We start from the raw sequence: 15,522 nt of genomic DNA, 5'->3' as shown, positions 1-15,522 counted from the left end.
CATTACTTACCTCCTGGTGCTGAAACCCAGCAATAGAATTTGGGTTTGGATGATCCCCCTACAGGGGTTGACTGGCCCCCGGCCCTCCTCCCAAACACCTCCTCAGACTTCTGCATGCTCATGATTAGATCTGCAAGGGTGAGCACTGACCTCCTGTTTCTACGCACCTCCCTGCCAACTTTCACTTCATTCTCCAAAGACCAGGTGCCTGGCCAGGAAATGCTCGGTTGACTTGTCTCACTGGGTAATGACACCTTGCGCCATTGTCTTAACTCTACTAGGAATTCTTCTGTGGTCCCAAGGATACCAGAGTGACAGAAAATTCCTCTACCAGGATCTCAATTGCCACCCACTGCTTAAAATGGGTACCTCTCAATCTAAACTGCCTCAAAACACCCTTTGGGCTGTCTCTTGGCTAATCTCCATGAACTGGGTCCCTTGGACATTAATAAACCCAAGTGACTCATTTTCTATTGTAATGTGGCATGGCTTCAATATCAATTGGACAATCGGTCTTGATTGCCTGAAATAACTTCTGTCACTGACGTGGCAAAAAAATCCCTTATACTCAGTGTTTTGTTTTGTTTTTCCTATTTCTGATCTCATCCCTCTCTTTGTGAATCCTGTAGTACTCTTTAAATCCTTTTAGCTCATTCACGACTTACACTTCCTCATGCCCCTTCTCCCTGATGCAGACTTGCTGTTCAAACCCCACTGACCACTGCCCTCCTCCACATACCCCAACCAACTCCTCATCTTGAGCTCCTCCTCCCTCTCTTACACTCTATCAACCCCCACCTTCTTCTATTCCTGCCACCCCTTTCTCTCTGCCATCTCTCTCTCTCTACCTCACACCCATTACTGCACTGTCCATCAATCATCTGCTGTGACACTAGCCCACCTCTTTCCCTTTCAGGAGATGGCTGGTTCTAAAGGCATTGTTGATGTTCACATTCCTTTCTCCCTCTCTGACCTGTCCCAAATAGAAGTTTAAATACCTTAATCTAAAATCTGTTGATCAGGAAGCTGTACCTCACTCCAACCCAGGGTGAAATTACCATCCTGATCACCCCCATCTGATTCTTAGGGATGACGTGGTCCTCTACCTCTTCTATAGACTGGACTGGACTGCTTGCAAGTCTGTCCAACTATGACAAATTGAGGGAGGTAATTCAGTGTCCCAACAAGACTCCCAGTAAATTTTTGAGCTGTGTGGCAGACACCCTCCAGCGCTTCACCCGCACTGAATCCATTCCCATGGGCATGGCTCTCTTCCATTCCTATTTTATTTCTCAGTCCTCCCCCAATATGAGAAAAAAAAAAACTAAAGCTTGAGGAGGGCCCCAACACCCCCTCATCGGGGACTCCATCCTTCTGTGGCCTCCTCCCCCTCTACCTGCTCACAGACTCCCTTTACATACTTAAAGCCAAAAAGACTCTTTACTATACAATCAAGTCTGGCCACATTACAATACTCGCAGAGCTGGACAATTTCTACCAACACAATGGAAAATGGTCGAAGTTTCCATACATTCAGGCTTTCCTGGTTCTCCTTGCTCATCCTCTGTCTCTGTCTCTCTAAGCAAACTCCCTCTGTTAACCTTCACCCCTGTATCTCCAAGGCCTGTGTGGCATGGATGGGGTGGGCATAAGCCTAGTCTTTTTTGTCTTGTAAATGTAGTAGGAGCAGTTCAATCTCAATTTAGAAGTGCTACCTCCTTACCTGCTTGGAGCAGTCCAGCAGGTCTGTACCCTAAGAAAGCCTGTGGCTTACCTCTCATAAAACAAATTGTTTTATGCCAGACCTGGGCCATGACCTTTTTTTCAAGAGTAGCACTCTACCACTTGAGCCACAGTTCTATTTCTGGCTTTTTACTGGTCAGTTAGACATAGGAATCTCACAAACTTTCCTGCCTGGGATGGCTTCAAACCACAATCCTCAGACCTCAGTTTCCTGAGTAGCAAGGATTATAGGTGTGAGCTACCAGTGTCTGGCCAAATGAATTGACAGTCCCCCTTGTCAAAGGCAATATTCTAGAGCATTTTAAGGAATGATGCGGAATTCTCAAATATGTCTTATAACTCAAAAAGCAGATGTCCCTGTTCTTCTGTATTGGGAAAATATAGTAATATACAAAAGGTTCAGAATATTTTAATTAAGGGGAAATAAATATATATATGATCTGCTAATATTAAAATTTTGGCAGATACACCAAAATACTTATGAATTATTATCTATGGGAAAAAGAAATGGTGAACAGAGAAAAAGTTAGAATTCCCTGAATGTAGCTTGTTATGTATTACTGTTATTATTAGAAACCAAATTATTCATTGTTAGAAGTGAAAATACAAAAAAGTTAAAAGTATTTTTTGAAAAAAATTATTGACCTCTGTACGGTATTTTTACAATAAAAAAGTATAAAAAATTATTGATTAGGGGCTGGGAATGTGGCTCAGTGGTAGAGTGCTTGCCTTGCATGCATGAGGCCTTGGGTCCAATTCCTCAGCACCACATAAGCAGAAAAAGCCAGAAGTGGCACTGTGGCTCAAGTGGTACAGCACTAGCCTTGAGCTGAAGAGCTGAGGGGCAGTGGCCAGACCCAGAGTTCAAGCTCCACGACTGACAAAAAAATAAATAAAAATCATTGACTATCTGGCATTATAGGTCATGCCTGTAAACACAGCTAATTAACAAGGCCTTATCTTCACCAATAAGAAGCTAGGTGTGGTGGCACACATCCATTGACCCAGCTATATATAAATGTAAATAGAAGTATCTCAATGCAGGATGGCCTCAGAATATTGTCTCAAGGTGTGGGCTACAGATGGTCAGTTTTAAAGTGTGATTTTTTTTTTTGGTTGGTCCTGGGACTTGAACTCTGGGCCTGGGAGCTGTCCCTCAGCTCTTCAGCTCAAGGCTGGCGCTCTACCACTTGACCCACAGGGCCACTTCTTGTTTTCTGGTGGTTCATTGGAAAGTCTCATGGGTGGGGGGGGAGGGGCGGTTGAGAAAGTGGCTCAGTGGTAGAGTATGTGCCTCCCATATATGAGGCCCTGGGTTCGATTCCTCAGCAGGACATAAATACAAAAAGCTGGAAGTGGCTCTGTGGCTCAAGTGGTAGAGTGCTGCCTTGAGCAGAAGAGCTGAAGGACAGTGCCCAGGCCCAGAGTTCAGGGCCCACAACAGACAAAAACAAAAACTAACCAAACAAGCAAACAAAAAATACAATAGTCTTATGGACGTTCTTGCCTGACCTGGCTTTGAACCGTGATCCTCAGATCTCAGCCTCCTTTGTAGCTAGGATTACAGGCTTGAGCCACCTGCACCCGGCTGAAGTGTGATTTTTTTTTTAAGGGATTGACACAGCTGTTTCTCAATCACCCAAGCTTCTTTGCTAGATCTTAACTCCTTCCTCCAGAACGTAGGACAATACCAGTAGGGCAGAGATCTTGGGGAAAGGGTGTGTTTGGGGGAGGGCCCAAGTCACCTCCATCCTGCCCAAGGAGCCAAGTTCCGAGGGGCCTGGAACAGGAGTCAGGGTAATGCTCTGCTGGAGTCAACCATAGGAAGGCTTAGGAAATAACGTTCATCCGTGGGCATAAGACACAGCTACCTTCCTATTTCTGAGAAATCACCTGGGATGAGCTCAGAATCGGCCCCAAATCGCTCGTCCACCCTCAAACTCACATTCCTGGCTTCTCTGAAGTCAAGACTGGGCTCTGTGCCTGAGAAGGCCCTCAAGCCCATTCCACGGGGGTCCCGCGCCCTCTCCCCGACGGCAGCGCCAGATCTCCAGCCGCCCCCACCCCCGCCATCCCTCGCCCCCCCTTCCCCTCCCCTTCCGCACCTGCCATCCCCAGGGGGCCCCCTTCCCACAGCCCCCACCCCGCCACCCGTCGGGGTCCGCCCCTTTCCCTGCCCTCCCCACTCACCTTCAGCACCAGGATCTCCAGCATCTTGACCGAGGCGCCTGGGGCCCACGGCCCCTCGCCCTGGATGACCCCCAGCACCCGGCCCCTCCCCGCTCCCGGCAGTCCACCGGCTGCGCCCACCCACACTCGGGCCTGGCCTCGTCCTAGAGTCTTGCACGTGCACGCCGTGCCGCAGGCCGAGGACGCCGCCGCCGCCGCCGCCGCCATGCCTCCTCCGGGACCACGTGCTCCGCCCTCCAACCCGACGGCGCCCTCACGCTCCGAGGGCTCCGCCTCCTGACCGCCACCTCCCCCCCCCACGGCCTCGGCCTCTCGAGCCCGCGCCGCGTGCCTGTAGACACCCCCAGCCCGCGTCCCCAACGGTCCACCCCGCTACCCACGCCCGCGCAGGCGTCGAGGCCTCCGGAAAGCACGTGGAGTTAACTGCCCCGACAACTGCCTGCCGGGGTGGAGCGCCACAGAAAAGCGAGGGAACCGGTGGGCGCAACCGGAAGGGGCGTGGCAAAGCGAAGGGGCGTGGCAAAGCGAAGGGGCGGGGAATGACACGAGTGGAGGTGGCGGGAATAGCTGACATTTCCAGGGAGGGCGTGGTGTTATGAAGGGGCGGGGAATGGCGGTCACTACTGGAAGGGGCGTGGCAACATGAGGGGGGCGTTGAGACTACAGGAAGGGGGTGGAATAACAGGAAAGGGCGGGCGGAGCATGACCGGAAGGGTCAAGGAGTTTGCACATCCTGGTTCAAAGCTAGCCTCGGCAGACAAATCCCTGAGTCTCATCTCCAACTAGCCAGCAAAAAGCTAGAAGTGGAGGTGTGGCTCAAGTGGTAAAGGGCCAGTCTTGGGCAAAAAAAGCTGAGAACCTTAACACCACCTGGAGTTCAGGCCCCAATACCAGCAAAAGAAAAAAAAGTAAGTTTCAGTTACCATGTTTTGCAAATAACCTGTGCTTGAAGCCTCTGCCAGGCTGTAGATTTGTGGGTACACCTCAGGACAGCACAGCTGTAGAAGACTTAAATTAAGTCCACCTGTCGGCTGACATTGGGCTAACAAGGCCTTGAACCCAATCAAGGCACATGGCAAAGATGAGCTCACCTGGAAGCTTCAGACCCTGTTAGAGAGTGAGTGAACTACAAACTAACTAGTGCCAGAGTTCCCCAGTCCCAAAGAACATGAGTATAACTTCCCAGCCCAACATATATGAGTATATATATTGTGCTGTAGGGGCTTGAACTCAGGGTCTGGCTGCTATCCCTTAGCATTTCTGCTCAAAGGTATTTGAACCCATAGCTTCACTTCTGGCTTTTTATTGGTTCATTAAGAAATAAGAACGTTGAATCTGTCTGTCTAGGGTGCCTTCGAACCTCAATCTCCAGATATCAGCCTCCTGAGAAGCTAAGATTATAGGTGTGAGCCACCAGCACCCCCACTAAACTGTTCTAACCCTTTGCTGTGGGTGGTTCCCCTGTGGCAGACTATTTAGCTGCACCCCTGGCCTCCTTCCACTAAGTAGTGGTAGCATTTCTTCCATATTTGTGACAACTAAGTTTCCAGACAACCAAAGTCCCCAACTCAGTGTCCAGGTTGAGAACCACTGCTCCAGATATATTCCGCTAATCAGAAATACATAGAAGTCTTATTTTATCATCTTTATTAGTAGCAAAATCAAGACATTTCAAGAAAAAATAAGTTCACTGTACATATAATTTAGCCAAAGACCTTAAAATAGAATCAATACATTCATAATTTTTCCCATCTTTCTTTGAAAACAAAATTATTCCAAAGCCATTATTCCAAAGTAGTTGTATCTATAACCTTAGCTATACGGGAGGCTGTTATCAGTAGGCCCAAGGGTCAAGGACAGCCTGGACCTAAAAGCTCAAGAAATTCCCTTCTTAACTGAAAGCTGGGTGAAGATGCTCACACCTGTCTTCCCAAGCTATGTGGGAAGCTAAGGTCAAAGGACCTCAATCCCAACCCTGCTCAAGAAGAAAAATCCACAAGATTCCATGTTCATAGGAAAGATGACATGTACCCAGGATCCCAGCAATATGGGATCAAAGATCAGGCACATGCCTGGGTGGAAATGGGAGACTCTCTCCTTAAAATAGCCATTGAAAACCAGGGACAGGGGCATAGCCAGCAATATTGTACCAGCCTCCCTAGTTTAAACCCCTTCAGTACCAACAACGAACTACATGGTCATGGTGGTACATGCCTGTAATCCCAGCACTCAGGAACCTGAGGCAGGAAGATTTTGACTTTGAAGCCAATCTGGGCTACCTAAGTGAGACCACCTTAAAAAAAAAAAAAGTTAATGGAAGTGAAAATTTTTTGATTAATCTGGAAAACATAAACTTCATTTAGTTCCATTCTAACTTCTACTTATTCATTACCTGCCACTTCAGAGCATAAAAGTTAATGGTTTTTGCAGGGCTTTATATTTAAAATATTAAGTTACGAGGTGCCAATGGCTCACCCCTATAAATCCTAGTTACTCAGGAGACTGAGCTCTAAGGATCACAGTTTGAAACTAACCCTGGAAGTAAAGTCCATCCGATTCTTATCTCCAATGAACACCAAAGAAGCTGAAAGTTGAGCTGAAGCTCCGGTGATAGTGCTAGCTTTGAGCCAAAAAACTCAGAACAGCACCCAGGCCCTGAGTTCAAGCCCAGGACTGGCACAAGAAAGAAAATAAAAAAAAAGTGGGAACCACTGTGATTATTTTCTTATTCTGGTCATAAATTAATACTTTATAAACTTTACTCCCATGATACACTACAGCTGAAAGAATAAGGAAAGCACCACAATAAACTAAATTAAGAAACTACATTCTAATTTTTGTAGATATAGAGTTCCTTAGGATTTTTCAATCAAGTTCATTAGCACAGCTGAAGTAGGCAACACCCTACAAACGGCTTTTATTTACTATGTAGATCTTAGGATAAATATGTTTAGACTTTGGCTGGATAGTCACATGGAGGCTATAAAGATAGTTACTGTGCATTACTACTCGGTGAAATTTCTTGCCTTCTTTCATGATTTCTTCAGTTGTTTTATCAGTAGACATACAATTGTCTACAAAGTATGAATCTTCTATATACAGTTCATCTCCTGAAAAATAAAATTTTTTTTAAAAAAAGCATTAATTCCTTAGAATTGAAATTCTATTTCCCCACAGTGAAGTTTGAACTCAAGACTTCAGGCCTCAAGTTAGGTGAGGACTCTACAATTTAAGCCACATATCCAACCTTTTTTTTTTTTTGCCTGTTCTGGGGCTTGAACTCAGGGCCTGAGCACAGTCCCTGAGCTGCTTTTGTTCAAGGATGGTGCTCTACCACTTGAACCACAGTGCCACTTCCAGCTTTTTCTGTTTATGAAGGCTGCATGCATGCTAGGCATGCTAGGCTAAATCACATTCCCACCCCCAATATCCAGACTTTATAAAATGTTATTTTGTATATCACCATCCCAATATATTTAGTGACATATAAACCAATATTTGTATGTATTTTGTGTATTTGGGAACTGAATTACTTGTTAAACAACACTAAGTTCAACTTCTTTCTTGGACTTTTTCATATCTCTACCTTCTAGCCAAGTGTTTTCTTTAGGCACATAAAGATATATGACTGACCCAATGCCATTAGCTCATGCCTATAACCCTAGCTACTCTGTAGGTTGAGATATGAGGATTATAGTCCAAAGCCAGCCACAGCAAAAAGTGAGACAGCCAGAACTGAGGTATAGCTCAGGTAGTAGAACACCTCCTTGAGCAAAAAAGCTAAGTGTCATCGCCTAGACCCTGGGTTCACGCCCCAGTATTGGCATCAAAGCAATAACAATTACTGGTGCTCTGTTTAATTACCCGGAAAAAGCCTGATGGTAGAGTCAGCAGTCTCCAGTGTGATGGGCATCCATGTTTCAGGCCCCTCTAATGCATGATCCAAACAAAATTTGTGTAAGGCAGAAAAGGAAGTGAAGTTTGCAAGTCTTCTTATTTCATAGAACTGTGGGCAGGCCAACCAAATATTTTTGGAAAGGAAATTTTCAGTTGCCTCTGATGGAGATAACCACTGTGGGAGATAAAGGGTCAGCTTGGTCAGATTTATTTCATTGACATTGTTAGGTTTGGGAGATAAGGTTTACTGGCAGACATAACATTAATTCCTTGAAGTATCTTACAAAATCTTCCTAAAGCCAGGCCCCGGTGGCTCACGTATGTAATCCTAGCTTACTCAGGAGGCTGAGACCTGAGGATCGCAGTTCAAAGCCAGCACAGGCAGGAAAGTCCGTGAAACTCTCTTTTTTTTTTTTGGTCGGTCATGGGGCCTGAACTCTGGGCCTGGGCGCTGTCCTTCAGCTCTTCAACTGTAGACTAGCGCTCTACCACTTGAGCCTCAGCCCCACTTCCAGCTTTTTCTGCTTATGTGGTGCTGAGGAATCGAACCCAGGGCCTCATGCATACAAGGCAAACACTCTACCACTAAGCCACCTTCCCAGCCCCTATGAAACTCTTATGTCCAATAAACCACCAAAAAACCAGAAGTGGTTCTGTGGCTCAAGTGATAGAGTGCTAGTCTTGAGCTGAAGAGCTGAGGAACAGCGCCCAGGCACAGAGTGCAAATCCCATGACTGACAAAAAAAAAAAAAAAGTCTAGGCAGAAGAATTGCTTCAGTATAGGAGACTAGCTTACACAACACAATGAGATTAAGCCTTTTTGGAGGGAGAGTGGGGGGAGAGGGGAAGTGGGTGGTGGTATTGGGCTTTGAACTTGGGGCCTGAATGTTGTCTTTAGCCTTTTTACTCAAAGCTAGCATCTACCTTTTCAGCCCCAGATCCACTTCCAGCCTTTCAATGATTTATTAAAGGCAAAAGACTCAAGATTCTCAAATCTCAGCCTCCAAAGTTAAAAAGGATTATTGGTATGAGCCACCACCTCAACTTTCATTCTAGTCTTTTTCATTTATTTTATGCCCATCCTGGGGGCTGTCCCTGAGCTTCTTTTGCCCAAGGCTAGTGCTCTACCACCTTCAGCTTGTTGGAGGTTAATTGGAGGTAAGAGTCTCACAAGCCGGGCGACCATGGTTCATATCTGTAATCCCAGCTACTCAGGAGGCCCAGATCTGAGGATCCAGGTTCAAAGCCAGCTCGGGCAGGAAACTCCGAGAGACTCTTATCTCCAATAAACCACTAGAAAACCGGAAGTGGCGCTGTGGCTCAAGTGGTAGAGTGCTCCCTTTGAGCTGTAGAGCTGAGGGATAGCACCCAGGCCCAGAGTTCAAGCCCCACAACCAAAAAAAAAAAAAGAGTCTCACAGACTTTCCTGCCTGGGCTGGCTTTGAACCAAGATCCTCAGATTTCATTCTCCTGAGTAGCTAGGATTACAGGTGTGAGCCACCAGTACCCAGCAAGACTTGATCTTACTATCTAACTAAAGGTGGTCCCAAACTCATGATCCTCCTGCCTCAGCCTCTAGAGTGCTGGGATGACAGATATGCACTAGCAAATCTGACTTTGTGGGTGACATAACTTAAAGATGCTGAAAGAAACCAGTGGAGGAAGTGGCACTGTGGCTCAAGTGGTAGAGCGCTAGCCGTGAGCACAAAGAGGCTCAGGGACAGCACCCAGGCCCTGAATTAAAAAGCTCCACGAAGGGGGCTGGGAAGGTGGCTCAGTGATAGAGCGATTGCCTTGCATGCATGAGGCTCTGGGTTCGATTCCTCAGCACTACATAAGCAAAAAGAAAAAAACCGGAAGTGGCTCTGTGGCTCTAGTGGTAGAGCACTAGCCTTGAGTTGAAGAGCTGAGGGACAGCACCCAGGCCCAGCGTTCAGGCCCCATGACGGGACCCAAAAAAAAAAAAAAAAGCTCCACGAAGTTGGGTGCTGGTGGCTAGCGCCTGTAATCCTAGCTACTCGGGGCTGGGATCTGAGGATTGCAGTTCAAAGCCAGCCCAGGCAGTAAAGTCAATAAACCACTCAGAAAACCAGAAGTGGTACTGTGGCTCAAGTGGTAGAGCACTCGCCTTGAGCTGAAGAGCTGACAGTCCGCATTCAGGAGAAGAAGAAAAAAAAAAGCCCCACAACTAACAGAAAAACAGCAAAACAAAACAAATGTAACATGTATATTGCCAGGTGCTAGTGGTTTATGCCTGTAATCCTAGCTACTCAAGAAACTGAGATCTGAGGATCATGGTTTGAAGCCAGCCGGTGCAGAAAAGTGGTGCTGTGGCTTATGGTAGAGTACTGGCCTTAGGCACAAAGGGGCTTAGAGAGATAGCACCAAGGCCAGCTTGGCTGGCTTTAAACCAGGATTCTCAGATCTCAGTCCCCTGAGTAGTTAGGATTATATGTGTGAGGCACCAGTACCCAGCTTTTCAGTTTTTCTTGGTTGGCTGTGGGGCCTGAACTCTGGGCCTGGGCACTGTCCCTCAGCTCTTCAGCTCAAGGCTAGCGCTCTACCACTAGTGCCACAGGGCCACTTCTGGCTTTTTCTGCTTATGTGGTGCTGAGGAATCCAATCCAGGGCCTCATGCATGCAAGGCAAGTACTTTACCACTAAGCCATCTTCCCAGCTGTCAGTCTATTCTTTTTTGGTTTTGGTGGTGGTCATGGGGCTTGAACTCTGGGCTTGGGCTCTTCAGTTCAAGGTGAGAGCTCTACCACTTGAGCCACAATGCCACTTCCGGTTTTTGAGCAGTTTATTGGAGATAAGAGTCTCTCAGGCTTTCCTGCCTGGGCTGGCTTTGAACCGAGATCCTCAGAGCTCAGCCTCCTGAGTGGCTAGGATTACAGGCATGAGCCACCGGCGCCCAGCTCCTCAGTCTATTCTTAAGAGCTTGGTTTTTGAGACATTAGCCCTGAGAACCAATAAATGAATCGGAGAGATCCCCAAAGCTTGGGCTTGGAGAGCTCTTCAGCAGAAAAAGCAAATGGCCACAGGAAAAAAATGGAAAAGAGAAAAAAATAAAACAAAAAAAGATCTATGGGGGCTGGGAAGGTGGCTCAGTGGTAGAGCGCTTGCCTTGCATGCCTGAGGCCCTGGGTTCGATTCCTCAGCACCACATAAGCAAAAAGAAAAAAAAACCGGAAGTGGCGCTATGGCTCAAGTGGTAGAGCACTAGCCTTGAGCTGAAGAGCTGAGGGACAGTGCCCAGGCCCAGAGTTCAGGCCCCATGACCGGACCCCCCCCCCAAAAAAAGATCTGTGCCCTGAAAGAAAAGTCTCCCAACATTCTTCCTGTTTATTCTTCCAGAATGACCCATAGCTGCCCCAAATTATCACATCCCAGTTGACACAAACTGATCAATTTTTAGAGCCAATCTAAAATTATGTAGTCAATGATGGCCAATCGGTCTGCCAAGTGAATCCCTTAAATAACAGATTGGAGGGCTGGGAAGGTGGCTCAGTGGTAGAGCACTTGCCTTGCGTGCCTGAGGCCCTGGGTTCGATTCCTCTGCACCACATAAGCAAAAAGAAAAAAGTGGAAGTGGTGCTGTGGCTCAAGTGATAGAGCGCTAGCCTTGAGCTGAAGAGCTGAGGGACAGCGCCCGCGCCCAGAGTTCAGGCCCATGACCGGACCCAAAAATAAATAACAGATTGGGAAATGGCTTAAAATGAGAAATTTGGCAGAAGTACTGATGGGGCTACAAATGTAAAGGATTACCATGTACATGCAAATAAATGGTTGATTAATATAAATTAGTATACAGATGATTGGTTTTTGAGACAGAAAAGGTGTGTCTGTCATCGGAGCTATGGCAGGAAGCATAAATAGATTGAATTGTACAAGTCAAAGTGAGATCCTCTTTTGAAAATAACCAGAGGGGCTGGGAAGTTGGCTCAGTGGTAGAGCACTTGCCTTGCATGCCTGAGGCCCTGGGTTCGATTCCTCAGCACCACATAAGAAAAAAAGCCGGAAGTGGCGCTGTGGCTCAAGTGATAGAGTGCTAGCCTTGAGGTGAAGAGCTGAGGGACAGCGCCCAGGCACAGAGTTCAGGCCCCACGACCAGACCCCCCCCCCCCAAAAAAGAATAACCAGAATATAAAGGGGGAGGGGACGAAAAACAGAGTATGTCGCAAGCAAAAGAGAACTTCCTAGAATGCGGGATGGCCGGCCAGAGTTCAAATCTCAGTACTAGAGGGAATAAAAGGGGGGAGGGGAGAGACAGGTGCTACTGGCTCACGCCTTTAATCCTAGCTACTCAGAAAGTGGAGATCTGAGGTTCCAGGTTTAAAGCCAGAAAGAAAGTCCAGCAGACTCTTAGCCTCCAATGAACCAGATGGCCAAGGAAGCATGATGTGGAATTGTGGATCAAGTGAGCCTGAAGCACAAAGGCTCTGAAGCCCCAGGGAACATAAAAAGAAAAAAAGCAGGAAAGCAAGCAAGCAAGCGGGAAAGGAAGAAGAGGGAAGAGGAGTCAAAGGAGCAGGAGAGAGGCAGGGTAGGGAGAGGTGTGTCTGGCGGGGGGGGGGGGGAGGGGGAGGGGCACAGGAGACTCTCTGGCTTCCCGATCACCACGCGTCGCCGTCCCTACCTGGCATTCGGTCACCTCGCTCAGGTCGGGATCGGCGGGCGGCGGCTCGAGCAGGCAGCAGAGGAAGAAGGCGGTGTTGAAGCGGCGGCGGGCGCCCGGGAAGGGCGGCGTGAGCCACCCGCTCCAGTCCCGCAGGGCCCAGATGTCGGGGGCGCAGTCCAGGTGAGCGCACAGGCTGAGGAACTGGCGCGGGTCGCTGCGGACGCGCGCACGCCAGGCGTCCAGGCCGGCGGGCGGGGCGAGAGCGCGGGCGGGCTCGGGAGCCGCAGCCCCGGGGCCTCGGGCCGGCAGAGCACGCCGGGGCCGCAGCAGCAGCACGCCCGCCTCTTCGAAGGTCTCGCGGATGGCACAGATACGCTCGGCCAAGTCATCAGGCAGCGCCGCGGGGTCGGCGGCGTCGGGCTGGAAGTCAGGCAGCCCCGGGAGAAAGGCGGCGCGCGGGCGCGCCGACAGGCCCAGGCCGAAGCGTGGAGGCTCGTAGTGCGGCGCGAAGAGACGAAGCCAGTCCGGCGAGCGATCCGCCGAGTCCAGCACGCCGCCCGGGAAGACGTGAGCGTTGGGCAGGAAGCCCTGATTGGCGGCCCGCTTCAGCAGCAATAGCCGGAAGTCCTCGGCGGGCGGCGGGGGCAACGACCCGGCCGCGGCCGGGCGGGTCCAGCCGGCCGCCAGGATCACCGTGGCTGCCCGCCGCCAGAGGCTGGGGCCGGGAGGCACAGCGGTGCTCATGGAGGGAGACAGAGCTCGGCTCCGATCCTAGATCGTCTGGAGGGCTGGGCGCCAATCCCGGCTCCCTTCCCGAGCGGGAGAAGCAGCACCCGGTGCTCTGTAAGCTGACCTAGTCAGCCTTTGCTCAGTCTGACGCCGGCCCGTGGGAGGAGCACTGCCCTCCTCCACTCTCCTCACACCACCCTCCTCCTCCTCCTCCCTTCTTCCTCCCTCCTCAGTCTCTGCCCCTTTCCTCCGCTTTCTACCTCTCTTCTCCTTCCCGTCCCACCAAAGGCCTGTTTTTGCTCTGGTCAGTCTCCTGGAACACTTGAGCTGTCAACCACTGCCAGTGATCCAGCGATTGGCCTTAATAGGGAGATTTACCTATCTGTCATTCAGAACGTTTGGACTCCAGAAGGGCCCTGATGCCTTTAAGCCTATCATCCTGACTACTCTGGAGGCTGAGATCTAAGGATCATGGTGGGAAAGCCAAGCCAGGGCAGACAAACCTGAGAAATTCTTGTTTCTAGTGAACCAACAACAAAAACCGGAAGTGGAGGTGGGGCTCAACTACCACCTGAGGTAGTGTGTCAGCCTTGAGCCAGAAAGGTAAGCCAGAATGGGAGGCCCTGATCTCAAAAGCCTGTACTAGGCAGGAGAAATAGAGAGCATTTAGGAGGAAGACGATGCGGTGTAATAATTGATGAAATATTCACAGCAAAAGAGAGGAACATGATTGTTGCTTGGATTCCGCGTAAGTCACTAAAAACTTCAAGTTTGTTTTGTAATACAAAACCCTATAGCCAGGAGCTCGTGCCTGTAATTCTAGCTACTCTGGAAGTTGAGATCTAAGGATCACAGTTTGAAGCCAGCTCTGGCAAGAAAGTCTTAAGACTTATCTCCAATTAACCACTGTTAGCCCAGTGAGCTCTCTTCCCACAGCTTAGCATGCTCCTTCCCTAGGCAACACTAGGGCCCATTTAGTAAAGGCAGTAAATAATCAGCCTCCAACCCCTTTTACTTTGAGATAGCACCCCTCTGGGGCAGTTACCACCATAGAAGGCAGCAAGATCCCCTTAGAGTGATCTTCAGGTCTGGGCAGCTGCAAGGCCCCTTATTTACTATTTGGGCAGCAGCTGTAAATCCTAGTCCACCATGATGAAGCCGCTGGTCCTCATGTCCACACCAGGGTCTCCACCTCCTAGGCCCTCCTAGCCCCTCCTAGCCTCAGTAGGTTATGTAGGTCATCTCAGACAATAGGCAGCACTTCTCACTTTTCTCTTGTGGGTCTCTTGCCTGTCTCTTTGCTGGCAATAAATCTTTGTTCTTTGTACCTGGATGTCTGCATGATTTTCTGACAAAGTCTAATATACTCATAACAACCACCGAGAAAGTTACAAGTGGTGCTCTGATTTAGGTGGTAGAGCAACAGCAGATCAAAAACAAAAACAAGCAAAAACCCCCATAAACCAAGAATCAGGGTCCAGGCCCTGAGTTCAAGTGCCAGAACTGGCACAAAAGAAATAGAACTTATGGTAGAAAGTTATCACTGTTTCACATATTACTAGCCATTTAAGGAAGAATTAAATATCTTTTTTTGGGGGGGTCCGGTTGTGGGCCTGAACTCTGGGTCTGGGCGCTGTCCCTCAGCTCTTCAGCTCAAGGCTAGCGCTCTACCACATGAGCCACAGCGCCACTTCCGGCTTTTCTTCTTTTTGCTTATGTGGTGCTGAGGAATTAAACCCAGGGCCTCATGCATGCAAGACAAACAGTCTACCACTGAGCCATCTTAACAGCCCCAGAATTAAATATCTTTAATAATGGACACTGTTCACTACAGAACAATATAATGGCTTTGTGAGTTAAATGTCTTCATTTGAACTGGTTTTCCTGAGTAAATGCTGGTCACTTCTGACTCACTCCCAGAGTGGAGAGCAAAGGGAAAACAACTGGATTTTGACCAATGCAGAACCATCTTCAAAACCAGCACACTAAGCCGGGCACCACTGGCTCACATCTGTAATCCTAGCTACTCACAAGGCTTAGATTTGAGGATCACAGTTCAAAGCCAGCCTAAGCAGGAAAATCCATGAGACTCATCTCCAATTAACCACCAAGAACCGGAAGTTGTGTTATGGTTCAAGTGGTAGAGCACTTGCCTTGAGCTGAAGAGTTGGGGGACAGTGTGCAGGCCCAGAGTTCAAGCCCCACGACTGACCAATAAAACCAAAACAACCACAAAAACAGCACACTGCTGTGTCTCTTCTACTCAAAGAGCTCTTTAAATGATTCAGTGCTGACTTATGTATGGAACCAGAAATTATATAACCTCAATTACCTGAATGGTA

General features: G+C 48.7%; 2 protein-coding genes across 7 annotated transcripts in view; both read right to left on the bottom strand.

The window, feature by feature from the left end:
- Window positions 1–3,991, bottom strand: part of Tdrd12 (tudor domain containing 12) — a 51,197-nt gene extending 47,206 nt beyond the window's left edge. For 5 of the 6 annotated variants that reach the window (XM_069998548.1, XM_069998551.1, XM_069998550.1 and 2 more), the window contains exon 1: window positions 3,934–3,991. In XM_069998548.1, the coding sequence (XP_069854649.1) occupies window positions 3,934–3,957 (24 nt within the window). In that variant the 5' untranslated portion in view covers window positions 3,958–3,991. Of the gene's footprint in view, window positions 1–3,688; window positions 3,738–3,933 lie in introns of those variants that run through there. The other variant, XM_069998552.1, reaches the window with a different exon arrangement.
- Window positions 3,992–5,562: 1,571 nt separating this feature from the next.
- Nudt19 (nudix hydrolase 19) lies at window positions 5,563–13,326 on the bottom strand. Its single transcript, XM_069998547.1, has 3 exons — window positions 12,470–13,326; window positions 7,798–8,005; window positions 5,563–7,043 (listed from the first exon to the last, which is right to left on the bottom strand). Exons 1-3 carry the CDS (start codon window positions 13,193–13,195, stop codon window positions 6,838–6,840), a joined length of 1,140 nt encoding a protein of 379 aa, XP_069854648.1. The 5' UTR covers window positions 13,196–13,326; the 3' UTR covers window positions 5,563–6,837.
- Between the last annotated feature and the right edge of the window lie 2,196 nt (window positions 13,327–15,522).

Source organism: Dipodomys merriami, unplaced genomic scaffold (genome assembly GCF_024711535.1).
Source record: "Dipodomys merriami isolate MVZ:Mamm:240054 unplaced genomic scaffold, mDipMer1.0.p SCAF_52, whole genome shotgun sequence".
NCBI lineage: Eukaryota > Metazoa > Chordata > Mammalia > Rodentia > Heteromyidae > Dipodomys > Dipodomys merriami.
Note: the sequence above shows the minus strand (reverse complement) of the source record. Positions and strands in the feature narration are given on the sequence as shown.

Excerpts from the sequence above, each read along its gene's own strand:
- Nudt19 (XM_069998547.1), bottom strand. The coding sequence starts at position 13,195 with ATGAGCACCGCTGTGCCTCCCGGCCCCAGCCTCTGGCGGCGGGCAGCC. Across the intron at positions 8,006-12,469 it reads GCGAGGTGACCGAATGCCAG|TGGTTATCTCCATCAGAGGC; the intron begins GTAGGGACGGCG and ends TATCTCCCACAG. Across the intron at positions 7,044-7,797 it reads TACCATCAGGCTTTTTCCGG|GAGATGAACTGTATATAGAA; the intron begins GTAATTAAACAG and ends TTTATTTTTCAG.